The sequence below is a fragment of the Agelaius tricolor genome, unplaced genomic scaffold (genome assembly GCF_023055355.1).
Source record: "Agelaius tricolor isolate 1412-34295 unplaced genomic scaffold, bAgeTri1.0.p SCAF_14, whole genome shotgun sequence".
Classification (NCBI taxonomy): domain Eukaryota; kingdom Metazoa; phylum Chordata; class Aves; order Passeriformes; family Icteridae; genus Agelaius; species Agelaius tricolor.
The window spans coordinates 5,668,734-5,695,933 of NW_027269274.1; the positions used below are offsets into that span (position 1 = coordinate 5,668,734).

A 27,200-nucleotide genomic window follows, 5' to 3' on the forward strand; every position below is an offset into this window, starting at 1 on the left:
TCTTGCTAGATGACGGCACCTTGAAAAATCAAACCTGAGTCTAATGAGGCTTCACCTGCTGATCCAAGGGCTCCCTGGGGCCAAGATTCCCTCAATCCCAGCCCAGCACCAGACACAAACACTCACTGACCACTGGGCTGCTCCCCGTCCGGCTCAGACCCCGTCCCTCGGCAGTGCCGGCTGCTGGCTCCTCTGGGAGAGACCTGCTGCCTTTTAAACCCCTCTGCTGACCTTGTCCCCCAGCCCAGAGGGGATCAAAGGTTCTACTCTCGCTTGGAACAACCTCTGCCACCTGTTAGACCCAAAGGCTGCTGTACCTCACATTAACTCCTCTTGAACGGGGGTGGCCCTTCACAGCAAACTCTGCGTGCGCTGTGCTTGGAATGTCTCAGCTCCCTGTGGATGTTGATAAATTATTTGTCAGATATCACTTTTCCTTGTACATATTAACTTATTCTTTCTTTACAATGTGTTTTTGCAGGCTCTGCTCCCACTTTGGTCCAGGGAAATTTGCATATGGAGGTCTTTGCCCAAAATGCCCTGCTACAGGCATTTTACTCCTCTGCCCAAAGTTCTCTTGCATGACTTCTTGGTCGCCCAAAATCCTGCATCTGATTGATTTTGATCACCCAATAAATGGCATTGACAGGCCACAGCAACACTTATCCAGGGGTAAATATCACCCTGGAGTGAGGGGAAAAGATACAGAAAATTCCTCAATTTTTTACCAGTAACCAAGCAGTTGACTTGGACTATTAAATGAGCAATGTCCATGCTTTGTAAAGGTTAATGTAACCCAGTTTCAGTAGGAATGTTTCCACCAGACTTATGTTGCAAATCCTCATTTGGGGGATTTAAAACATTCCCCTGTTGTGTTTATAATCCCAACGCTGCAACACACTACAGAAGCACAAAAGAAAAATGGGAAAAAAACTGATAGTAGGTGGGCAAGGGAACTGTTTTCAGCCAATCTGAGTAGAAAATTAATCAGAAAAGTAAATGGAGATAGGAAAATGATACATCCCAGTTAACTTTGCCAGTCAGCATCTCCTGTAGCCCACATTTTCTGCCTTGTAGCCACATGCTACATCCACATTCTTCCACAGCAGATATATCTTCCTTGCAAGGACACAATTAGTGCCCAAACCCACACACAAGTTCCCAGTTTGCACCAGCACAAAAGGCTGCAAATGGTGCTCTCCCAGCCAGCTCAGATGTTCTTCTCACAACACAGGACACACAATGCACATCTCCCATTTTAAAAGATTTTTCTACCAGGCACTTGTAACAGCTTGAGAAAAAAGTCTCCAGGGGTCAAAAGACAGCAAGATAAATTCTGGGGAGAAATCCATTGAGGGCTATTAAACACAGAGATGTCACCTCTGGCATTGCAGATGGCAAATTGCTGGAGCTTGGGGAGTATTGACAGGCACTCCATGCTTGTCTCCCCAGGCACTCGCCATTAGCTCAGAGTCAGGGAACAAATTCCCGTTGCACATTCCTTGGGCTGATCGATCCCGTGGTCCTGCTCTTTCTGCCTCACCAGGCATGGCTCCTGCCAGTTATTCTCTCTAAAAATGCTTTACAGCCAGAAATATAACAAGCATACCTGGTGCTTTTTCTGTGTTCTGAAATGAGTAAATCCTTGAAGGCAGCTGTGGGTGCTGTGGGGATTTGTTGCAGGTTGCTGGAGGTGCATGTGGTCCTCTGTGCTGCACCCATGGGAGGGCACCAGGAGCTGCCTGTGGAGGAGAATGCAACCACCCCAGACCTGGAGTTCATGGGAGTAATTCAGTCCTAAAGGTGTAGTGTTGGAAGAATGCCACTGTAAGATAAAATGGCATTGCAAGAGATGAAATTCCTTTAGACCCTTCAGAATTAATTAACTCTACTCTTCCAAAGATGTACTTTCTGTTTTGCTTGTGGATACCCAACAGTTCCCTTGACATTTTAGACTGGTGCTTTACCAAATCAAAACATGGATTTGCCTTTGTTAGATATTGTCCCTCCTTCCATCTCTGTGTTAACAGCAACTGCCTGATTTATATAGGTTTTTGCTGATAGTTACTGGCTGTGACCATTTCTAGTGCACTTCAGATACAATAGCAACTCATACTATTGAGACTGCTCTTCAAAATCACTTCAGAAAATCTTGGACACCTCCCTTGTGGCTGAGATGGACAAAAGCAGCAGAAACTCAACTATTTCATTGGCCTATGAAAAATTGAACTTGAAGGACTAATCCAACTGCTCTTTCTTCTTAACACCTCCTCTCCATATACTAGTTTTGATATAAAATGAGGCATAACTTTTACTTAAAATGTAAATGTTCAGAATAAAGACAATTTCAGCACTTAATTTATTGGCTGTTGGAGAAGGTTAATTTGATATTCACCAATTATTCCTGCCCCTGAACTTTTCAGAATCTATAAAGAAATCTGTTACTGAAGGAACATGAACTGAATCAATCTGGAAGGGTTTAAGGTAACTCAGAATTTATCTACAAATCTTATTCTGCAACTGATGCATCACATACCATCCTGACTTCAAAATAATTGATCTAATGGGATTTAGAACTGAGTTTATAGATAATCAAAAATTAGATATTTATCATTAAACAAAAGGATCAAAAGCTGGCATAAAGTGAGCCTACAGTTCACAGTTCTTACAGCTATGTGACAGTGAGGGCTGCAAAGCAGGTCATGTGGAGATCTAAGGAGACAGAGGGCATTCCTTAAAGCAGATAGATTTGGTACCATTTAGGTTGATGTTTTACAGGTATGTTATCATTTCTAGCACTCAGTGACACTCAAAGGTCTAAATACGCACATAGCATGGTAAATTGTGGAGCTGATCTGTTTAAAGACAGCAGCCTGAGGTTATTTGGGCACAAGCTCCAGCTCTGTTACCCTGGAGTGCCCTGGCTCACAGCCACAGAAAGAAGGAGGGCAGAGGAGCAAGCTGTGACCCACTTGTATGAATTACAGAGAGGTCCTTCCATGCTGGGAAGGTCTCCCCCTCATCCAGGTGCTACAAAGAGTAGGGCATAATGCTTCACCTATTTCCCTTTTGTTCCTCTTCAGGCAGATCTAGGCCTTCTCCACTCAAAGCTTGTGACATGCAGGAATACAGCATAATCCTTCAAAAACAGTAGAACCCAGCACTTTCTACCATGAGGAAATACAATATTCAGGGTTCTGTCCATGTGCTCGATCACTCTCACTGTCTGCTCACTGCCCCCCACCTCCTCAGGTGGAGGCTGCTTTAAATTGCATTTTGTAGAGAGCCAAAGCTTTCAGAGATGTAGAGTCTGTACAGGATTTGTGTTCTATGGTTGGTTAAAAACAAAGAGACCCCACCAGCACCTTCTGAAAGGGAAAGCTGACAAATGCCTTTGTTGTACTTCAGAAATTCCTCTTGGAGAGATGTTAGCAATCAGTTGGTTTTGTATCTTATACTTGTTAAGTTATTTGATCACATAATCTTTGTAAAAGTTAATAAAAACCTGCCTCTTAAAGTAGATATTTGTACCATTTTTTGTGTAAAACACAACTATCAGCAGTGAGGCATGGGGACCTTAGTGAGATATTAAGAAATGGGGGAGGTTCCAGTTTTGCTGGTCTCACTCTTCCATCTTTGAGAGGCCCAGGGGGGAGCACATGTGCAGAGAGATAAGGAGAAAGCAACAGCTGGATGGTTACTTCCCCACCTCTTGGCTGCACATGAGTGCCAAGCTGGGAGATACTGCCCTGCATGCAGCATGCACTGCACAGCTCTGGGGCACAAACACAGTGGATAAGTTCATTTAATTAATGCTGTTTTGCTTTAGGGGTTGTGCAGGGGTTTGTGTGTTCCTGTCCTTCAGCAGAAGCTTCTAAAATAACTCACTTCTAAAAGGAAGTCTCTGAAAGAAAAAAAAAATGCCTAGTAAATAATTCCATCCCCAACCTGCAGACAGGAAAAATCTCTCAAGGGCTCAGCTACCTCTCTCTTAAAAAAAATACATTGGAATTTACTTTAGTACCCAAAGAAGGAAATTGGAATTTAGTACCCTTATTGACCCTTAAAAGACTATCATCATTTGCAACCTGTGGCTCCCCAGCTCCCTTGGTCAGCTGCTCACCCTCTTTGCACCTGAGCAGGTTAACCTGACCCTGCCAAGTCATCCTCCTCTGTTACAGCACTGGCATTGTAACACAGGCCAGCACTGAAAGGATTTCACAAGAGCTCCACAGGAACTTGGGGCACTGGGGGACAATCCATGTCTCTGATCTTTGCCACAACAGCAGAAGAGAAATTAGGGAATCAAAGAGCATGGTTGACACACTCCTGTCCCTCTCTTGTTCTGACCCTGCTCCCATCTCCTGTGTGCTTCCTGCTTATGCAGGAACTGAATTCCTTTTTTACTCACACAAGTATCTTGCTCCTTTTACCCAATTTCTTGTTCATCAGCTTGCATTATTTTAGACCCTGAAGGAAGTGATCCTTTAAAATCAACCAGCTCTCTTGAACCCCCATTCCCTGCAGGGCCTTTTCCTATGGGATTGCTCCAGGACCTCTGAAGAGGCAGCCTGGAGAAAGCCTCATGCTCTTGTGCTCAGGTGGCCTGTAGCAAACACCCACAGCAGCTCACACTGACCACACTGCCCTGAGCAGAGCCCTGAGTCTTGACTCACTCATCACCCACCCCAAGACACCCTTTGACACATCCCAAGTGCTGCCACCAGATCCACAGTGCCTCCCTGGTCTGTCTTTCCCAAAGAGTGCAGCCCTCCAGAGCACCATCCCAGCCACAGGAGCCAGCCCAGCACAGCTCTGCAGTCCCAGGGGGATCAGAGCCCCTGGCTGCACACAGACACTGCCTGCAGAACCTGACAGTGTCAGCACAAGAGAATCAGCACTAGAGAATCCCATGGTGTTTTCCCAGGCTGCCATGAGTTGGCATCTCCACTGGTCATGAGAGCCTCTGGGAGGGAACAAAGGCTCTCAGCCAACCAGTATCATGTACAAGCAGTTCTGTTACAACCATCACTGCAGCAGCTTTGCTTTGCTTTAATAGCCAGGAGCCTCCAGTTCTCAGCTCTGCAGCAAGGGTGCTGGGAAATTCAGTGTAAAAGGGGGGCTGGGGTTTTCCAATACACAGTGTTCTCAGGCTGGAAAGCCCCACTTGCCACTCCTGCTGGGATGCCAACTGCAGCCAAAGGCATGGAGAAAGGGAAGGGAAAGACCATGTTGCCTGTGTGTAAACAAACCAGAAGTTACAGCTGAACAGCCACAAGGAATGAGACAAAAGAACAAAGCACCTTCCACATTAAAAAAAAAGTGACATTACACACAGGTGAGGCACAAGTGCAGAAATAGAAGAACTGAACAAACATCAAAAATACATCAGATTAATTTTCAGAAATTTACTAAAATGCACACAGATTTGCCACAAAAACAGTTAAACTCCACTGTATTTCAACAATAGGTTTATTTTAAGAAACATAACATGACATTAAGTAAAAATGCAAAATTGTGCAATTATGGCAAAATGTTTAAAAATCCACACATTTGCCCTCATAGGACTACAGTACTTCTTACTAACATACCTGAGCACTGAATGTTGGATGCCACTTCTCAACAGCCTCGCAAACAGGGAGCTCTTGGATCTCTTGTAGAACATACACACACTGCATGTCTGGTGCACCAAAACTGCTCTGAGTTATTCTAAATTTCATTGATGGAAGCAAGTGGAAATTACAAAATGTTTCCTTCTAAAGTAACTAATACTTTTGGAAGAGATTTACACTCACCTAAGTTCTTACAACACTAGAAATTCATTTCATAAAGGGAAATAAACAAATGCAAAAAAAAATTCCAAATGAGCAAAATGTACAGATCACTGTTCAAATATTATCAGTACCTTTGGTGCAATTATTTTTTTTTTGTGCTGTGCAAGTTTACTTAAGCCTGACTCTAAAGCAAAACTTTACCAGGAATCTGACTTTCAGCGTAACGTAGAAGCATTTAAGAATTGGCAAAATGTCACAGCTACATTACTGTCTCAACAAACTCCTCATGCAAAAGATTTAGTATATTCTACTCCCACAGCAGTTTCCAGGATTTAGCTTTCAAACACATGACAGACTTGGATCACACCCTCAGTTTGAATGGTTAAACAGAATGGAGATCTTCGTACTTTAGTGCAGATAAACAAAATTAACAAACCTACTGCAGAATTAACCACAGCATATTGTACTTCTATACATCACATGACCAGTCAACTGCTAACTCAATTCTATTTCATAGTTTCAAGTAATATATTGAAATTTGTTCTACTAAATAAATATAGATTGTCAAAAAGCAGCAAGAAATCTTGTAAATAGTCAACCAAGCTAAAAAAAAAAAAAAAAAAAAGAAACACAAACAAAGAAACAAGGAAAAAGTTACATAACACTTTGCAAAAAAAAATGGTTTTACACACAAATGCAACACTGTTAGGGAGGGTGCTTCAGAAAGCTTGCAGCTAGAGGCCTACAACAGCGCAAAGAGAGCTAGCCAAGGACTAAGGATCATTAGTTAAAAATTAAATTACTTGTACTTTTCAGAAAACCCCTTACTCCTGGCTATGCATATAGATAAAACTATCCAGAAGAAGAAAACTAAACAAAGAAACAATACACCTGAACACTGCTGGAAAATGCAGTCTTAGCGAGAATTGCCAAATTCAGGAAAAAAACCAAAACGCAGGTGCTCGCATTGGAAGAAGAGTTTGGTGAATCTCTGGAAGATGAGGTATGTAATGTAAAGAGGCATTTTTATTTTGCTTTTCATTTCACAGTTTTTTGTTTGTTTTTGCCTCTCAAACATTTTGTGCAAGAATTAATAAATAGAATCAAGTGAGTATTTTCATGTATTAGGAAGATTCCATTTGGGAACAGGAAGACCACGTAGTAAACAAACATTATCCAAATCCTCAGCCATGCCAGGGGGATAAACAATGAGCTGAATATTTGGCTGACTGAAATATCAGCTGCTAAGCCAGATAATGGTAAGCACTTTCAGGCTGTGACGGCCAGTGCCATGTCAAGTTAACTGGTTTACTTAGGTCAACAGAAAAAACCAGAAATGAATAAGATAACTTAAAGCTCTGCAAAAAGTAGAGCTGGAAGAAAGCTGGTAAACCTGATGCAAGTTTTAGGAGTCCTCTTTTCCCTTTTAAATCCAATTTTCACTACTGAAGTAGAGGCTGAAGGTCAAACTTACTTACTTTTAAAAAATAAGTTAAATGTTAAATACATAAAGACAAGTGTTGCAATATATTCCTTATTCTGTATTTCCCATAAAATAATTTAAGCCATGGATGCTTATTGTCAATTTTGCTTAATACACTGGATAATGCTTACAGCTCAGTAGTGCAATTTTTCACATTATAGATCAGAAGGAAATAGAAGATAGTTAGGGGCTTGACTGCAAAGTGAAAAGAAAAACAACTTGCAAAGTTAAACCACACTTTTCCAAATCACCAGAGCACATGCCAACTCTGCACATAGCACTGTACTGTAGTGGAGACAGAATGAACACTCCACACAAAGAGAAAAAATAAAAGAGAATCAGTATTATTAAGGCCATATCCTGTCACCATTCTGTGCAAGAACACCACTGCAGTAAAAATGTTAGGTTAGAAAAGAATCTGATGACAGGACAGGGCCTGAAGACAGACACACACTCCATGGAAAATAACAGGCTGTCTTAAACAGTAGCAGAAGGCTGGCCCAGTTCAGACAAACAAGTATTAAAAATGTACTAGCACCATCAACTTTTGGGTTAAAGCCCTTTATGGGGTGAAAAAAAAAGTTTTAATCAGTGTTAAAAAAAAAAGTTTTTACAGCACTACACCTATGTGGCAAAAAACAGGTTTTGGGGTTTTTTTCCCCACTATCATTAAGCTCAATCTCAACAAAAATCCACAGACAGGAACTGGTACAACAATATGAACAGGCCTCCATCCGGGGCAAAGGTACTCCACAATCCAAATCTGACTTGAGTTTTTCTCCCAAATTGCAGTGCACAAACAACATCACAAACATCTTAGCAGACTTCAAAAACAGTACAAAAAGAAGAGATCATTATGAATCAGGATCTACCATTCCTCTCTATGTACTTTCAATCTAAATTAGAAAAAAAGAAAAGCAACAAAACTTAGTGATATTGCCTCAAATTTTACCCGTATTAAAAAAAAAGAGAAAAAGAAGAAAAGTCACTTCAACACATCTTGGACATCCTTAACTATTAATGCTAGATTTTCTTTCACTGTAGTGCATAGTTATCCTGGCTCTTCCACTTAATTTGCTTTTACCACAAAAAAAACCTTTAGTATGACATGATTAAGTGTATACCAGAAAAAAAAAAATGCTGATAATTGCACTTTGTAACCTCCTTCTAATTTCCCAGGAAAATATCAGTAAATATGAAACTGAACCAACAAGTCCCTCCCCGGACTGCAACCTTTAAAGAGCACCCATCCCCATATACAAAAAACTGTCTGTTTCATCTTACAATAAATACTGACAGAATTTCTTTGTTTTCCTTTAAGACATGTTTTCTCTAGCATCAAATTACCACTGAAATCACTAAGGCCTGTTACTGAAAAAAAAAAAAACAAACCCAAAAAAAAAAAAAAAAGAATTTAAATAACTTTCTGAAGACACTGCGGATACAATTTAGCAACAACACATTCAAAATGCCGGCCTAAATCCCAGAGCCTGTCTGGAGTCTCGTAGACTTTCTGCCACTGGTCAGTGACCTCATCGTACTGGTAGAGTGAATTCTTCCTGCTGGTTCTGAAAACGTGCTCTTCAACAGTGACTTGAGTAGCTCTGACAAAGAGATGGAGTTTGTTTTTGAGGAGAACAAGTTTGATGTATGGATTGATGGACTGGTCGCAGGGGAAGTCTTTCTTTCGAGTCCACTTGTTCTGCTCGATGTCGTAGGCCTCGACGGTGAACATGCGCTGATGGTTCCCGCAGGTGCCTGCGATGTAGTAGATGGAGTCGTTGTACACTGTGGCCAAGCCTTGGATCCTAGGCACAGTCATTGGGGTCAGAAATCCCCAGTAATCCTTCTGAGGATCATAGCAAAGGAAGAACTCCCCTGAAGAGAGAGGAAAAATAAAACACAACTCATGCTTTGTTTCCAGACCAACAGTTCCGCAGTAATTGAGCTCTCAGGTACGTCCTTCCACAGACACAAACACTCTAAACTTTCTAGAGCCTGGATCCCAAAACAAACACCTCAGGACCATCAGCTGCTTTCCTTTTAGTGCTTTACAAAAATACTAACAGCATGACTAAAATCTGCTTCAAGTTTCTGGTTCAGCTGAAGCAGAAGGAATTTGAAGTATATGTTACACAGAAATACGTGTAAACACATATTACACAGTATATGGAGTTTCTAGGCATCCTAGAAAGAAACACACTTTACACAGTTTCTAGGTATCCTGTATTATTTCTAAACCATGCTTTTTAATCTGGGACAAAACCTTTCAAGATTCCAGTCTTGAAATATCTGAAGTACATTTGTTTCACTCTGTAACATCTTCACAATGTGTCATCTGCAGATGGGGAGTTTCACAATGATTTGCTCAGGTTTAGCAGTTTTCAAACCCTGAATTCTGTCGTATACTACACTCAGATTTTGAAGCTACTGGTATCAGGTGGCTGGGTTGCACATTTAGGCTGATTTCCTGAAAAGGAAGCCAGGGGAGGACCTGCATGAAGCTACTGATTCACAGTTAGGTTTGTGGTTAGGTTATAAAACACCTCTGCTGCTCAGTGCACAGAGCAGCAGCTACAGACTGCAGATAAAGGAAGTTCAGGTGACCAAAAACTCTCTACATTTCATGAAAAATACTGGATAAAGACTACCTTGACTCCCTTACATTTGCCAAACACTAGCAGAATTCAAATCATACATGATTTCACCTGGCTATCTCAAGAATTTTAACCGAGCTGTTGTGTGACCTAACACCTCAAGTATAACAAAGAATGCAGAAATGAGACAGTAAAATTGGTGGAACAGAGTTTAAATCTTACAGATAATACTAATTTTGATTATTCAGTTTTGTTCCACAGTGCAATCTCCTGTGACTGACACTAGCATTCCACAGGCATTTTCACACTCTCATCAATTCTTATTGACTACTTCTAACATAGGAGTTCTCCCTAGAAAAATTACTAAAAGCTGACCTCTCTGTACTACAGCACAGCTCAATCAAGGCTGTTTCTAGCCACCCATAACACGACTCTTTAGAATTTGCTGGTTAGCACAGGAAGTAGCTTATTTGTGTGAGCAGTCAGTTGTCACTTAAAGCACTGAAGCACAGAATCAGAGCAGCTGAAATTTGTGAACAAGGTGCACTCTTATTCTATAGGTTATAATATCATCCACCTTTTATCAGTACTAAGAAACACTAAAAGAACAAATACTGAGTTCAGTATTCTTCAGCATTCCTTTCCAAACACCTAAAGCAGACATCTGACCCAAGAGAGATTTAAAGAACTTTTTAGCACAACAGAACTACTTAAGGCTACAACCAACAAGAGCAGAACATGACACAGAAACAATGGAAGAAGAAAACTGCAAGTCACATGGAAGATCATGAATGCAAAGTCAAGAAAGAATGTTAACTTCTTCTGCTAAATAGTAAGGATTTTACAGGATTCTCTGTTTTTTCCCTGTGATCCAGCTTTGTATGGAAGTGACCCAAGAAGGAGCTGGTGTGCATCTGAGACCCCAACTTGTGCAGATGTTTACAGAGGTGGCCCTCAGCAAAACAAAACTGGGACACCTCCCCCTCCTTCCTTCTTTCCCACTTTGTGGCCCTCTTACCACAGCCTCAGAGCAGTCTCAGCACTTTCCAGTGTGCACTGAATGTAAAAGCAGTGCTGTAATTACTGACCAAAGGAACAGAGTTAACTAAGAGAGATGTTTTATCTCTTTCTAGTTTCTAAGATGACTTCAGAAAGCACAGTAGGGCAGGAAATGAAGGCTTAGAAGTCGTTAATCAACTTTTACAAGTCACCAAGAATAAGACACTAGGAATTTTCTCAGCTTTAGCCAACTAAAATGCAAAGTGCTTTTTCATAGGATAGTATCTTTTCTTCAACGTTGGTGCATTTCACTCAGGTAAAGATTTAATGAAGAATTTTCAAAGTTAATTTTAATATTGTATTGTTGACTCAGAATACCACCAAAAATGCCATCTTTGCAATAACTCAGCACTACAACTTAGTGACACATTCCCAAGGCATGAGAATTCAAGCAGCAACCTCCAGTCTTCCCAGCTCCCCCCCTCTTCCCTCCCACCCCATTGCCCAAGGGATTTTTCCAAATTGCCTAAGTCAGAACAAACAATCCCCACTTCCAATAAAACACCAGAGAGGCAGTCAAAGCACCTTACCCTGTAAAACATAGATGTTATCCTTGTACTCCACAGCGCTGTGGAACTCCATGGCCACGGGCATGGGGCACACAGCTGTCCAGCAGTTCTCCCGGCTGTCGTAGCACTCCACAGACTTGAGGGAGTTCCTCCCATCTCCTTCATACACTCTGCCCCCGATGGCGTAGAGCTTCCCACAGCAGTGAACCAGCTTGCAGCCTATTCTGGCCCGCAGCAAAGGAGCCTTGGGAATCCACCTATTGCCAGAGTGGTCGTACATCCAAAAGTCACTCTCGGCTCGGTGGTCGATGGAGACCTCGCTGCTGCTGGGCCTGTACCCACCCGCAATGTAAATGTCGTTATCAGGAGACACCAGAATTCCCACCTCCCTCAAGTCATTGGGTGGCTTGCATAGTTTAAACACTCTCCCTGTGACCGAATCTAAACAAGGCACTGTTTGCTTCTTTCCTGAGTGTTTGTGGGCAGCATCGAAGCATATGATCATTTCGGAAGCGGTCATTCCAAGCCGTTGTGTGTAGCCATTGGCACTGGGTTGTCCCTTTTGTACACAGCTTTTGGCCATCGCCTGTGCAAACGCGGGAGGGATTTTCTCTAAAAAGGTCTCGTCCAACAGAGGCATACGGATGCATTTGGCAAATATTTCTGGAAGGTGCACTTCTCTCTTATTTTGTTCGTGCTCAAACCACCTTATAATGCTCTCATAAACATGCTCTTCTTTATCTACATTTAAATCATCACTGTTGAGGATACTTATCAGTTGGTCTTTTCTCAACTGAAGAAACTCTTGCTCTTTGGTGACACTCAGGAACTTCTTGCGAATGTAGTCTTGTGACCTGTCTTTGAGTTCCTGATGACCATAGTGATCAGCAAAGATGAACACCCCAATGGAGTTCTGCGGGTCCAAGTGACTGATCATGTATTTAGCACACTGGTCTTGGATGGAAGGGATCTGGAAGATACTGGCTGCAGTGAACAAAGCTTGAACGTTGGCCTCTGTCAGCACTACTCTGGAGGTATATGCATAGTTCAACACTAAATGCATCGACTCTGCCTCGACACCAACGATCCGAACTTCCTTCTGCGTGCTCTCGGTAAGGCCGCTCGTGAACATCGATCTGCAAGGCACAAACACCCAGCACTTTGGCTGCAATTACCTTCACCAGTCTGCCTGCAATTACCTTCACCAGTCTGCCTGCAATTACCTCCAGCTACAGGCATAAAATTAAATATATTGTACAGCCAGCCCCAATGCGTTTGCCCCTCTGTCAGCACAAACACGTTTATCACAGGTGTTACACTTTCCTGTTGGGGTACCTCAATGTAAGATCATTTTGACACTTACTGAAACAAAAGTAGAATTTCTTGCTTAATTATCTCACTAACCCCATGTTAAAATTCACTGAGTTTACAAGCAAAAGTCTTGACATATCCAAGTCTTTGCATTCAACCTTCAACAAGTTATTTCATATGCATACTTCAGCATGCTAAAATATGCAACTTGAAAAGAAACAAATAGTTTCAATGTGTTCTTACTGTATCTCTGATACTCTCAGTACTGGGGGCAGTTTTGCTTGGCTTAAAATTGAGTGACATTGTCTCCAATGAAACTTTCCTTTGAGAAACAGACACTGTTAATTCATTGACCTTAAGGGAACAGTAATCTTCACTTGCTAGGTGCACTATATTATCTATAAACACACAGAACTTATTTTCATTAAATGAAAATCTAAAAAAACCATACCTATACTAATATTCTGTCTGCTTTGATCCCCACTAGAACAATGGATGGTTGTACCTGAAATAAGGACTGATTGCAGCAAGAACATTCCTATGACAGGAGAATGTTTTCCCATGATCCACCTCCACCACAATATCTGTCAGCTGTCCTTCATCATACATGGTCTTCAGCTGTTGGAGAATACTACAGGCATGGAAGGGGTCCATTCCACTGTTGACTTGGTTTGAGGGAGGGACTCCGTTCAGTGTTTGTGAAAACTGACTTGGTTCTACAAAGCAAAATTGAAACTTTTACAGAAGACACCCAATAACAAAAAAAAAGCCTCCAAAAAATTCATACACCAGCCAAAAACCCATGCATGACCAGGAATTAGCACAAATTGATAATCCATACTTCCTCAGCATCATCATCCTTCAACAGCAATCCCAACATTGACAAGGGTGGGTAAATACATAAAGAGACCTCAATACTTTTTTTTTTTCCTTTTCACAGTGTCAGTTACCTTTCAGTTATAAAGTTTATACCCCTATAAAGTTTATCTCCATTAAGGAAAACAATACAAATACTTCATGCAACTGGGGAAGGGGAAATCAAGTCAAGGAACACAACACTTATTGACCCTTAAAACAAAAAGGGACACAGAGGAATGAAATAAGTCCCCAAACCACCCCATCATTACACAAGCCTGTATGTAAATATTTAACTTCACATTGAAACAGGAACTGGGTCCTGCCTTACACAAGTGATGGTTAGAGCAGAGGTTCATGAAGAAACAACCCTACAATAAGTCTTAACTTAAACTCACATAAATTTCTAGATACAGTTACATGTTTTCTCTGCAAATACAACAGAATTATAATTTGAAATTTCTCACGTGTGAAGGAGCTCATATATCACCGTGGAAACATATTTAGCCGAGCATATGCTACTAAATAACATGTGATAAGCCTAATGAAGTAAATCCCAAAGTGAAAATTGAGCAATAGCTCGAGCACAAAAATCTGTTTCGTAATAGCACCAACATTTTTACGCAACAAAAACAACAAAGGAGAGCTCAAAAGAAAAACATTAGGTGGCCAGAGCTGCAAATCAGGTAAAGCTGCTGACTGCAACAGAGTGCTTCCAACAAAATTTAGGCAACACAAAGGGGCAAAGAAGAGAAAGAGCACACCCATTTTCATGGAAGCCTTTCATCAACCCCACTCCCTCTCCTCTCACACAGCAGGGGGGTCCCTCCCTCACGGGACAGCCTCACACAGCACAGCCCCTCTCCCGCACAGCCCCGCTCCCCTCACGCCATCACCTCCCACAGCCGAGCTCCGCTGCCCTCGCAGGGACCCCTCACAGTCCGAGCACCCCGAGCCCCTTCACACGGTGCTCCCCCCCAGCACAGGCCCGAACCCCCTCACCGCCGCTGCCCCCCAGACACCCCTCAGCACACAGGCCCCGGTACCCTTCACCAGGAGCCTCCCTCTCGCCCCGGGAGCTCCCCCGTGGCCCCGCACCGACCTCCCAGAGCTGCCATCCTGGGCCCCGCTCGGGCAGCGGCTCCGGGGGCGGCCCGGCAGGAAATGTCACCGCGCCGCTTCCCCCGCTCAGCGCCGGCCGCGCACCCCACAGCATCAGCAACACCGATTGGGCACTGCCCCCACTGCCTGCCGGGATATGTAGTGCGGGCAGGCAGCCCTTGGTGCGCGGGGCCTGCCGGGAGTTGTAGTCCCTCCACAGCGGGATGCCTGGGAGTTGTAGTTCTCGGGGGGAGGCGGGCCCTGCCAGTCGCCTAGCAACGAGGCGGCGGCGCCTGGGGGCGAGCCGCCATTTTGGGCCTCGGGGCACGGCCCGTGGGCACCGTCAGCGCCTTGTCTCGGGGGTTTGAAGCCTGTTCCTTCCCCACCAGGGACACCCGGCAGAAATGGCCTCTCCAGAGGGGTAGATTACCCCCTCTGCCTCCAATCCCTGCTGTTCTCCTGCCCACGCTGAGCTCCTGGGGCAAGCCCTGGAGGTGTTCCCCGGAGATGCCCGGCGGAGCTGGCGCCAGCCTCAGTGCTGAGGGCCGGCAGAGAGGGGCACAGGAATGCCTGCCAGCGTCCTGGTGCTGCAAGGGTGTGCTGAGACCCACAGCTGTGTGAGACTGAATTCACCTTTAACAGAAACCAATAATCGGCTGCTTGGTGTGAAAGCTGGTTACATAGGAATATTCTGAATTTTTCCAGGGTTGGTAAGCCCAGCACGCTGTGAACAGCCAGATGAGCCCTACCTGTCCCATAGAGCTGCTGAGTGACTGCAGACACACAAGTGACCATTTTATTATCCCTGACCCTTAATATCACATTTCTCTCTCCATCCCAGAGGTCAAGTGGATGATATTCAACAGGTTTTCCAGTTTACTAAAGCAATTAGCTACTGGTCTCATTTTTGGGAATGGTGTCATTATCAGGTGTTTGTTGTGGAAGAGGTTTTGAGTTTTTTTTCTTTGTGAAATACAATTAATGAAGAATTAAATAATGGAATCATTGCAAAATCGTGCCAATTTTTCCTGGTTTTATGCAAAATAGATTTAAGACAGCTTCACAGCTTTTTCATGGGAAAAAAAGCAAACAAAACCAATTTGAATAATATTTTTAAATTAATTTCCTGTTAAAAAATTAGTAGCCTGAGTAGATGACCACTTCTCCAAAACAGGTGAATTTAAAGGCAGCTGCACCCCACTGGTTTTACTTTTGCTTGCAAGGCACAGCCTTCCCCTCACTCAGCAATTATCAGTGGTGTCCAGGCTGCTCCGATGATAATGCTGCACGAGGCAGGAGTGATGGAGACTCTGATGAAGGAGGTGTACAAGAAAATAGAACTTCACGTCTGCAAATCGATTCTGCAGTTTTCCAATTTCCCCATTCAGCAACGGCACGGCCTGTGAAATTGTCCCTAGAAATGTGAAACGAGGGGATGGAGAATTCCTCTGCTCTTAGCCTTTAGCAAATGACATTGCCTGATACAGTTCATTTCCTTCGGTGTGGGTGTGTGGGCCGGGCTGGATTAGTGTTAAAATGCAGAAGCCAAATGTAGAATGTTTTTTAATACAAATCCCACACTGAACTGGCACTTTGGAGCACTTGAAATAGCTTACCTTTGTATGGTTTTTGGTGAAGCAAGCAAATTGCCATACAAACAGGTTTAGATGTGCCTTAAGAGGTATCAATAGCAGCACTTTTGCTAAGGCTGAAGCCTTTCTCGAGTGGAATAACTCCATCACCCTCTCCCCTCCCTGGAAACCTCCATCAGCTCTCCGAGGATGCAGCACCATGGAAGCCTGGAGGTTTTCACCCAGTTTTTCACCCAGTTCTCCATCCTTATTCCCTGGAACTCTGAAGGGCAGAATGAGATGTGTTCCCTGTGCAAGCTGCTCTGAAATCCATGACAGTCACACACCATGTTAAAGCTTCATATAAATGGCATTTGCATTGCACACAAATATTTGAGCCTGTTCTTTCAGAAATCACAAGATTCTTAAAGAATTCCATTTACCTTCTGCTTCATCATTTCTTTCTCCTCTTGTTGTTTTGTCTGTGGAGTGATGCAGGCCCATATTTGAGTGTAGAAGTGAAAAATTGGGTTCTTGGCTTGATGCTGCCACAAATTTCTTCATGCTGTTGATCAAATAATTTGATTTCATAAATGCTGGCTTTCCAAGAGACAATGGGGAGCTGTGAATAGACATATTCATGTAAATCCTTTTATCTTATAACAGTTTTTGGTATGTATTTTAATAATTTTTGGTACTTTTAAAATTTTTTTTAGTTCTTCTGGCAGCAATGCACTGAAACCTATTTTAGGATTTTGCAAGGATTCAAAGTCCTTGTTATTGAGGGACCAGGATGCTTTCACTTGTGCTTTAATTTCACACCTAATTTATCATTTCTGGAGATAGAGCTTGAAAACACACACTTGGTGGTGAAATTTTCCCATTTGATATTCCAAAGGTTCAAAATAAAAATGAAATTATGTCAACTGATAAGGAATAAACAGTCTGTCTGTGATTAGAGAGATTGGACTCCTTATAAACTCACAACTGGCACTGTGTGTTCTGGGATTCTTGCCTTCAGAATAAAAACGTCTTTGTCATGAGCTCAAGAGAGAAAATAGGAAAAGGAAAAAGTTTCAGGAGAAAGTGGACAAAATACAAACTTTTTCAGATATTTGAGAACTCAGAAGATATCCATAAAAAGAGTTGGGGCAAACCATGAAGTTGTTGAAAAGGTTTTCCTTTGTCATTGCACCTGCAGAACAAGTTAATTAGCAAACTGGTTCATCTGGTTGCCTTCAGCATAGGGACAGAGAGAACATCATGTCTATGAAATGGTTGGTTTGGGTCCCCTGGGAGGGACCTGCCCCAGTGCTCCTGCTGCACCAGGGAGGGTGCACAGAGCACTTTTGGAACAGGCAGCTCTTGCCACACCATATTTGGTGTGTAGAAACTCCCCATGTTTTCTGCTGTCAGTAAAATGAAGATAAGAAATACAACTGGACCAAAATTCAAAGAAAATCTGAACCAGGGATGCAGCTTTAAAAGGGAACACATTTTAATCCACATGAATATTCCCAGTTTCGTTTTGGATATCATGTTTACTTTAAGTTGTAGGAAGAGGTCACTGCATCCTCTTTTCCTTTTTTTTTCTTTGCCTTTTTTTCTGTTTTTTTCACTGAAAAGAGGGCATCATGAAAGGAAGGCACAGCCTATCCCCACATATAGCCTGCAAAGAGAAAACCAAGGGCTGCAGAAGCTCTATAGTTTTTCTTGACAACATTATGAATGGTGACATTTTTCATGACTCCTGAGTTTAAACAAGCAAACAAAAATCCCACCAAAATAACCCCACAGTGATTTCCAGCAAAATTGTTTACCTATAAAATTTAAATACAAACTAGTAAAAAAACCCAAAAACAGTATCACTTGCTAACTCCCAAATATGTCTCAATTACTATTTCCAGTTTTTCAGTTATTTGTACCTGTTAATTTGCACTGTGACACTGTGAGAAGCAATAGAGCTGATGCAGCTCCGAAAACCCCTCATATTTTAATTGGAAAAATCTTGATATTCACTGTGGAACAACCTAACCTTGAAAAACAATCTTTTACTAGGTTGTCTTTAATGCATAAAACACTGCTCATTTTCTGCAATTCTGTCACCTAGGGGCACATTAATTTAGCTGCACAATAATTTAATACATCGATCCATTGATTGGAGCAGAGAGGTTTTTGTTTAGCGGTTCCAAGAAATCACACATTTCTTGCAGAACCCGTACAAAGACACTTCTGGCTGCAGTTTAAGCAGGGGGAATTGCAGATCATGAGGGAAAGTTGCCCTTCAAAGGCGATCGATGCCGCCCCACGGAGCACAGTGGGCGTTCCATCAGCAGAGAGGGCAGCCTGGCAGGGGGCAATTAATGGGGCAGAGATGGGAGCGCCTCCCTGATTACCCCATGCCAGACATGGGCTTGGCCCTGCTGAGCCAGCCTGCTACAAACAAGAACCCTGATGAGATATGACTCTGCTAATGTCAAGAAGTGCCACTTCCTAGCAGCAGGAGCAACTTTATTGAAACCATCTGTTGTTTTGGAAGGCACATGTGCGCACACACACACACACGTATTTCCTCCTCCCAAAGTCTTTAACCTTTCTCTTAAGGCTGACTGAAATCGCAGGGCTAATCCCTCCTTAATCTCACAATGACAGGCTCTGCTGTGGTCAGCAAGTCCCAGCAGCTGCTACAAACCGGGGTGACTGGTGCCATGTGGGTGATGTGACAGTGATGTATCCTGGAGAACAAAATAGCCATTCCTCCACTGTCAAAATAAAGTTTGGCAGGACTAGTGTGTGATTGTCGGGTCTGGCTGTCTGTCTCTGCCCTGACACGGGTAGGGTGGTCCTTGGGTGGCACATGTTTCAAAGGACGAGTCTGGACTCTTCAGCTTTTCGATCTTCAGATTGTTTATTGTTTCTTATCTACAAAATTTTCTGTCTGCCCAACAGAGGTCTGATCTGCAAGGCAGCCAAGGGCACTCGTGACCACCCACGGGGCGGTCATGTCTTTTTGTACTAAAATCTACGTACATGATATTTACCTTTATTTTCCAATACTTTTCACCCATGTTAGCAAGTGCACCTTCACCAGAAACCAATCCCCAAGTGCCAACATCACCACAGGAGATGGAAGACAAGAAGAAGAAAGAAGAAGGACGAGACACGCCCTGATCCCTCCATCTTGTCTCCATAACCCCCCTGTACCAAAAACCTTATAGTTTATATTTCACTCTCTAAATGTGTCCCTTTTACACCCTTCACTCTAAAGTGATTCTCATGTCCTCAAACTGCTGTCACTTCTGTGCATGGATCAAAATCAAGCCACCAAGCACTCTTGGCAACATTCCAGGATTTCCGAGACCCCCAAGGGTTCTCCTGGCATCTCTGGACATCAGGAACGATGTGCTGAGTTCCCACATGTGATTACCAGGAGACTCAAAGAGAAGGCTGAGGTACCTGCACCGAGACAAAATCTCAGTACTCAGCTGGATCTCACTGCTCTGTGCAACACAAGGAACAGGAAGAAGAGATTCAATGAGTTTGGTCCCCCTGAAAACCTCATTTTTCAGCAGGTATAACACAAAGCCATCTGAAAGGACACAGCCCTCTTCCAGCTTGTCAAGTCTCTAATCATCAGTTTTATGGTGATCCTTCCTTAAAACACCAGGACCTTTCTCATGGCTGTGTTAGTGGCGAGCATCAGAGCCCAGTTGGCAGCAGAAAATGTGGCACTACCAGAGCATCCTCTGAGACTGAATTACCTCCAGCCTCTTTGCAAGTAATGTATTTTTGTTGGTCTTTCATGCATATCTGTGCACTTATTCCTAAAAATGGTGTTTAAAAGCACCACTTAAATAATAACCAGCTCCCAGCTCTTTGGAACAAACACTACATATGAGACCTGGAATCTCCAAAATCCCTCCTGCCCACAAACATGACCCATATTCCCCAGGCTTCCTGGTCACTGTAAAACAAACCACACACACATGTCAAACAATGCCCCATCCAGAGCAGGAGAAGGTGTGTTTCTGTCCTTGTCTCCAGGGTTTGAACAAGTGGTTCAATCTCATCTCCAAGCCCTTCTGGCTGTGTCCTCTCTACTCCAGACAGCCAAGATCAAACAGACCCTTGAGATGGGACTTCAATGCACTGCTGTAGATGCAAACTGATCTCCCTGTGGTCAGAATGTGATTCAGCTGTGGGAAAGGTGCAGCCACTTCCTGAAGAGCAGAGATGGATAGAGAAAGGGGAGAGCAAACATAAAGTGCCATTTCTGCCTGGAACAAGCCAAGAAAGGCAAGAACAAATTAGCTTTCCTCCTTAATTGTGGGAGCCAGTGAAACCAGAGGGATCTTTTAGCAGAAAGTAAACTTGAATTACTCAACACCATCCTGTACCCCTGGGCTATTCTGAAGTCATCACTCAGAGCTGGTGTGTTTTTGAGTTCTTCCTCTCTTCAGTAACTTTTTTTTTTGTATTTTGAAGAATTTGAATATAAAACATACAATCCCCAGAGCTGCAATAGGAAGAAATGTAGCATTCCCCTTCATCCTTTCAGCCTAAAGAAAACTGGAAGCTTAATACACTGGAGTTCTTTTTATATCTCAGAAGTCCTGTAGCTTAAAAACAAACATCTCAGACCTCTAACTTTTAATGGCTATTTTGAGTCAGTACTATCTGAAAAGATGGGGCAGTGTGGTGTTACTCAGAATTCAGAAAGGTAACAACCAGAAAAAATCTTAACATCCTGGAGAAGGTCATAGATAGTGTGGCCATTTTGATAACAGAGGAAAGCCCCATTTGTCAACTTCCCTGTTTTAATACAGGGAATTAGTTTATTTTTTAAAAATAATGAAACAATGGGTGTTTTACAGATACCCCAATAGCTTCCCTTATTTACTTGCTCCATCCAAATTCAACTGCATAATTTATATTCTGTGGACTATGATTATGTTCGATTTGGAATATTTGACTGTAAAACTTCAGTTTACATATTTCTGTTTATTGGCAATTTTTACTTTCTCCTTGTGGTCAGTATCTTTATTGTTGAATGGAGGGACACTGAGCTGAGGTCCAGAATGAACAAGATAACTGGAAGTCAGACAATGGCTGGATTCCTAGAAATTATTTGCAAATACTGCATTAGAATATACAAGAAGGAAGATGATTGATTCTGAAATCTAAAGCAGCAAGATGGATAATGGGCTTTTCCATCATTTCACCCCCAGCACCCACAAATTAGGCCACACAGGTTTAGCTCACTCATTCTTTTCCCAGATAAGGCTGTGTCCAACTGCAGTCACTCAGCTTTAGTCTGACCCAGGGAGATTCCAGCAACATTTGAGCAGTGGTGATGCCAGCTGGGATGCAGAGCTGCCACCCAATTTGGGCTCCTAAAGCCTCAGTGACAGAGCTGCTCTTGGGTCCCTGGGCCTGTCACAGTGCACCTGCCTGCACTGCCCCACCCTCTCCTGCCACTGCACCTCTGAGGCACAGGAGCCCTTCCAAACTGAATTCTCCTCTGCAAACTGGTCTTAATCATCTGTGGGAGATAACCCCAGTTTAAAAGGCCATTTGGAAAAGTGCCTTTTTGAAAGTCCTGACACAGCACAGCTTTAAAGCCTGGAACTGTGTTCCACATACAGGAGGCCTTGAACTCTCCCTGGGCAGCCCACTTTCATATCCTCTTGGATGGAACACTTTCATATCCTCTGAGCTTATGTATTTCATGGTAATAAGCTGTGGGATTTAACTGTGCTGAGACAACATGCCTGCTCCTTAACCTAGCAGAATAAAGAAGAGCTTTCCAAATAAAAATAGTTAAGATGAAATGGTTTATATTATACTGAGACCTGGCAGAGCATTCACTTTATGCTGTTGGGTGGCAAGGGGAAGGCTGTCCAAGGTTTCAATTCTGAGGTTTTAAAAACTACACCAAAAACCACTACCTTGACTACTGCACATCCCTAGGGTGTTTTGATAAACTGATATATAAATAAAAGTAGAAAGTCATATAGAGATATCTGTATTATCCTGCTGTAACATCCATCCATATTTAAACTTAATTATTTTGGTCTGCTACACAAGTTTAAGAGCAAACACTAAAGGCCACATTGGAATTGAAACCCAGGATTCTTATTTATTCATTTGCCCCAGCTCACATGCCAGGCAAGCACAGGAAATACAATTCCCACAGGAAATCCAAGGCAGTCACACTAGGAATCAGGAAAGCACCCAGCCTGGAGGATCCATCAGTGCTACATCTGCACTTTTTTAAAGCCTGCTTGTGCCTCCAGGACTAAACCTGCTGATCAGCCAGGCTGCAAACTGGTCTGGCTGGGCCAGCCTGCTGTTCCCATGGGCTCCTGGTGAAATCCTCAGGCCACTGCAGCAATTCCTCAGCAGGCTCAGCCTTCCCTGTGCAGATGCACAGATCCTGCCTTGGGAAGGGCTCCTCCCCTGCAAGGAATCACCTTTCTCTCCCGCTGCCCCAAACTAACAGGAAGGGAAAACTTGTCCACCACATGAGGAGCAGGGCAGGGAAGGAATTGAAGGGCAGGGGAAAAGGAAAGAATGTCTTAACTCATTTTCAGATTTGTCATGCTTGCTTGTCATAGGCATGAAAAATTCTGAGTTTGGTTCTCTTTACTTATAGTAGCAATAGTACAAAGGGAAATAGTGCTAAAGGTACAAGGTACAATAGATACAAAGGTACAATAGTGCTAAAAGGGAAAGTCATTTTATTGCCATTTCTTTCTTGCAGAGATTGTTCACATTTCAAGCATGCGCTGTGCAGGCAAGATCTCAGGGCAGTCCCTCTTATTCACCACTCTTTTTACATTTCAAATCAGGGGAAATTAAAATTTTCCTCCATTTGCCACAGATGGCAATTGCACTTTGGGGACCTGGTAAGCCAATAAAGTACCATTTTTAGCAATCAGCATAGCCACTCAGCTAAAAGATTCAAATCTATATAAATAAGGATTTTATAAATTCAGATCTGAATAAAGGTTCATCTTTTTATCATTAAAAAAACTTAAACTCAGTTCTGTCATAGTCAATATGAATATCCCTTGGAGGCAAAGGAAATGCTGGGAGAAAATTCACAGTAAGCCAGACATTCCTCCACAGAGTACTGGAAATGAAACTTAGCACAGAACTTCATTCTTTCAGTGACTGAAATATCAACAGTTGGGAAAGCAAAAGCAGGTACTTGTTCAGGGGTCTCCTGTCTGCTAATGGTGGTAGTGCTCTATGTCCTCCTGAATTTATATGCAGATTATTGATCTTGGCATTGCAGCTTTTATGTCAGGAGTAATGGCCCGAAGCATACATACATTAAACATAATATACATAATTTGGGCATATATGTAATACATTATGTATTGTATCTCCTTTCCATGAAATATATAGGCCTGTCATTCAGCTAAACAGAGATAGACCTGGAATTAGATACAGCACACATTCTTAAGTGTAAAGCATCTGTTTCAACTAATATATATTAAACCCTCTACCTTGGAGCCAGGGGCCAGGCTCAGCTCCTGCCTCATTGTTCTCCTCTCCAGCTGAAATGTGGGATTAGTTCCACTCCCTGAATTCAATGCATAGCTAAGCTTACCTGATGTGACTCGAGGACAGCTCCTCAGCAGGGAGGTTTGAAACCTGATTGATAGAGGAACAGGAGCAGAGGAACTGCCCAGCGAGCGCAGCGCAGCGGCGGAGAGAGGCGGAGCTGTCCCGGGTCCGGGGGAGCTGGGGATGCTCCTGGCAGGGCACACGGGGGAGCTGGGGATGCTCCTGGCAGGGCACACGGCGGGAGATGGGGATGCTTCTGGCAGGGCACACGGGGGCAGCTGGGGATGCTCCTGGCAGGGCACACGGGGCAGCTGGGGATGCTCCTGGCAGGGCACAGGGGGGCAGCTGGGGATGCTCCTGGCAGGGCACACGGGGGGAGATGGGGATGCTTCTGGCAGGGCACACGGGGGGAGATGGGGATGCTCCTGGCAGGGCACACGGGGGGAGATGGGGATGCTCCTGGCAGGGCACAGGGGGGGAGATGGGGATGCTCCTGGCAGGGCACAGGGGGGCAGCTGGGGATGCTCCTGGCAGGGCACACGGGGGGAGATGGGGATGCTCCTGGCAGGGCACACGGGGGGAGATGGGGATGCTCCTGGCAGGGCACACGGCGGGAGATGGGGATGCTCCTGGCAGGGCACACGGGGGGAGATGGGGATGCTCCTGGCAGGGCACACGGGGGCAGCTGGGGATGCTCCTGGCAGGGCACAGGGGGCAGCTGGGGATGCTCCTGGCAGGACACACGGCAGGAGATGGGGATGCTCCTGGCAGGGCACAGGGGGGGAGATGGGGATGCTCCTGGCAGGGCACACGGGGGGAGATGGGGATGCTCCTGGCAGGGCACACGGGGGCAGCTGGGGATGCTCCTGGCAGGGCACACGGCGGGAGATGGGGATGCTCCTGGCAGGGCACACGGGGGGAGATGGGGATGCTCCTGGCAGGGCACACGGGGGCAGGTGGGGATGCTCCTGGCAGGGCACACGGGGGAGCTGGGGATGCTCCTGGCAGGACACACGGCAGGAGATGAGGATGCTCCTGGCAGGGTACACGGGGGGAGATGGGGATGCTCCTGGCAGGGCACACGGGGGGAGATGGGGATGCTCCTGACAGCCACACGGCGGGAGATGGGGATGCTCCTGGCAGGGCACACGGCGGGAGATGGGGATGCTCCTGGCAGGGCACACGGGGGCAGCTGGGGATGCTCCTGGCAGGGCACACGGGGGAGATGGGGATGCTCCTGGCAGGGCACACGGGGGGAGATGGGGATGCTCCTGGCAGGGCACACGGGGGAGATGGGGATGCTCCTGGCAGGGCACACGGGGGCAGCTGGGGATGCTCCTGACAGGGTACACGGGGGAGATGGGGATGCTCCTGGCAGGGCACACGGGGAGAGATGGGGATGCTCCTGGCAGGGCACACGGGGGCAGCTGGGGATGCTCCTGGCAGGGCACACGGGGGGAGATGGGGATGCTCCTGACAGGGTACACGGGGCAGCTGGGGATGCTCCTGGCAGGGCACACGGGGGGAGATGGGGATGCTCCTGGCAGGGCACACGGGGGAGATGGGGATGCTCCTGGCAGGGCACACGGGGGAGATGGGGATGCTCCTGACAGCAACACACGGCAGGGCAGGACACAGCTCCAGGAGAAGGGGCTGGATCGGTGAGGGAAGGAGGAGAAACTCAGTGCCAGCATTTTGGAAAATTAGTTGATTGGAAAGTTCGAATTGCAAAGTTTGGGATTTTACACGGGAGTCGCTTCCAAAAGCCTTTTGGTGTTTCAAGAGCATCCGGGTTTTCTTTCTTAAATGTTACAGTGTAGAGAGGTACACAAAAGAATTAGCAATGGCACAAAGGAGATGAGCCAACGCTGAGAGCCAGAGGAAGGTGTGAATGTCACACCACAGCTGGGGCCATGTCCTGATTTCTGCCACCTCATCCCCTGCCAGACCTTACCTGGTGTGTCAGATGAAAATTCAGAGTGAAAGAAAGAGCATAGAAAATAAAGGGAACACACAGACCAGCAGAGATGCCTTGCAGAGACAGGGAATTTGTGTCCTGTAGCAGTGATCTCACTCCAACCTCTGCTTCACCAGGTCTGCCCACAGAGCTGCCCATATCAGCATTTCTCTGTGAAGTCTGTCAGCAGCACAGCCCAAACACTCTCCCTTCAGTGACACTGCTGCCAGCAGGACTTGGCTGCTGCTGCATGCCAGTGATTTTAGTTTGCTCAGACACAAAGGGCTGGTGCAGATCCACAGACAAAGGGGATGTGTCACCAGTTTAGTGACTTCTGGGTCAGGAGCAGGACAGTGGGCTGCCTGCTGTCATCATCCCAGCAGCCAGGGTATGCCAAACCCCCTGGGTAACCTCTGCTGGCCTTTTTCCATGAGGAATACAGGATGGATACTTAATGGCATCACTAATTCAAATTTTCACCTTTAATTTACATAAGTAAACAAAAAAGCCAAAACCAAGAAACCAAAGACTATTTTGTATGACCCTAAGGTGGAAGCAAAGAAAACAAACCCCAGCCCTGTATTTGCCTAGGCTGGCATTTCCCCTTCACTTTGCTCTGAGCCAGACCCTTGACTTTTACCTCCATCCTGTTGATTTTGAGGCTGAGTATTTCTGAACTGAAACTGTGCAGCTCAGCATCACTTCAGAGCCTAACTTTGCTGTTTTACAGCAGTGGAGCATCCTTAATCAAAGAAAAAGCTCAGGAGAACAGCAGCACGTAATGAATGCAGTCCAATTTCCATCCAGCAATATTCATTTCAAGGCCAGGATCTTTCAGTCTCCCTGCACTGCCACACATTACCTGCCAAACCTTCCCACACTTGTGGACTGGAACAATACCAGAAATGTTGATTAGAGTTAGTCAGTAAATAACATAGGATGAAAACAAATTAGGTAGTAAAAGGACCCTTGAGAAATTAGGAAAAAAGCTCTCTAGCCTTTCAGCTTATTCATGATTTACCAGAAAGTTGTATAATGTAGCAGGCCTAAGAGCCAGCTAAAATACTTCTAAGACCAAAATATCCCAGTTTGAATTATTATGGTTCCTACTGAAAGCCTGGGGAAGTATTTAAAGTAAGTTAAAAAGAAAACTGACACCCTCCCTTCCCCCCACCCCAAACCTTTGATTAAAAAAAAAAAGGCAACAAAAATGCTAATCTTCTGTGGTTAAGCAGAAAGGCTTAAGAAGTGGCTGACAAACAACATGAATTATTCAGGGACAAGGTTACTGCTATTCCATACACATTGCTCCAGAGTGCCAGCACAAAGCCACACAAGCACAATAATTTCTACGAGTGTTACAGTGATAAAATAGTTTCGAGTAACCTCCTTCAATTGCATCAACATA

General features: G+C 44.5%; 1 protein-coding gene across 1 annotated transcript; it reads right to left on the reverse strand.

The window, feature by feature from the left end:
* Positions 1-5,454: 5,454 nt before the first annotated feature.
* On the reverse strand, positions 5,455-14,802 carry KBTBD8 (kelch repeat and BTB domain containing 8). Its single transcript, XM_071439383.1, has 4 exons — positions 14,691-14,802; positions 13,239-13,449; positions 11,444-12,558; positions 5,455-9,135 (listed from the first exon to the last, which is right to left on the reverse strand). Exons 1-4 carry the CDS (start codon positions 14,704-14,706, stop codon positions 8,672-8,674), a joined length of 1,806 nt encoding a protein of 601 aa, XP_071295484.1. The 5' UTR covers positions 14,707-14,802; the 3' UTR covers positions 5,455-8,671.
* Positions 14,803-27,200: the final 12,398 nt, after the last annotated feature.

Bases quoted from the DNA above. Each gene is read 5' to 3' on its own strand.
- KBTBD8 (XM_071439383.1), bottom strand. The intron at 12,559-13,238 runs GTACAACCATCC...TGTGCCTTGCAG, and splicing joins GCAATCAGTCCTTATTTCAG to ATCGATGTTCACGAGCGGCC. The intron at 9,136-11,443 runs GTAAGGTGCTTT...CTCTCTCTTCAG, and splicing joins TAACATCTATGTTTTACAGG to GGGAGTTCTTCCTTTGCTAT.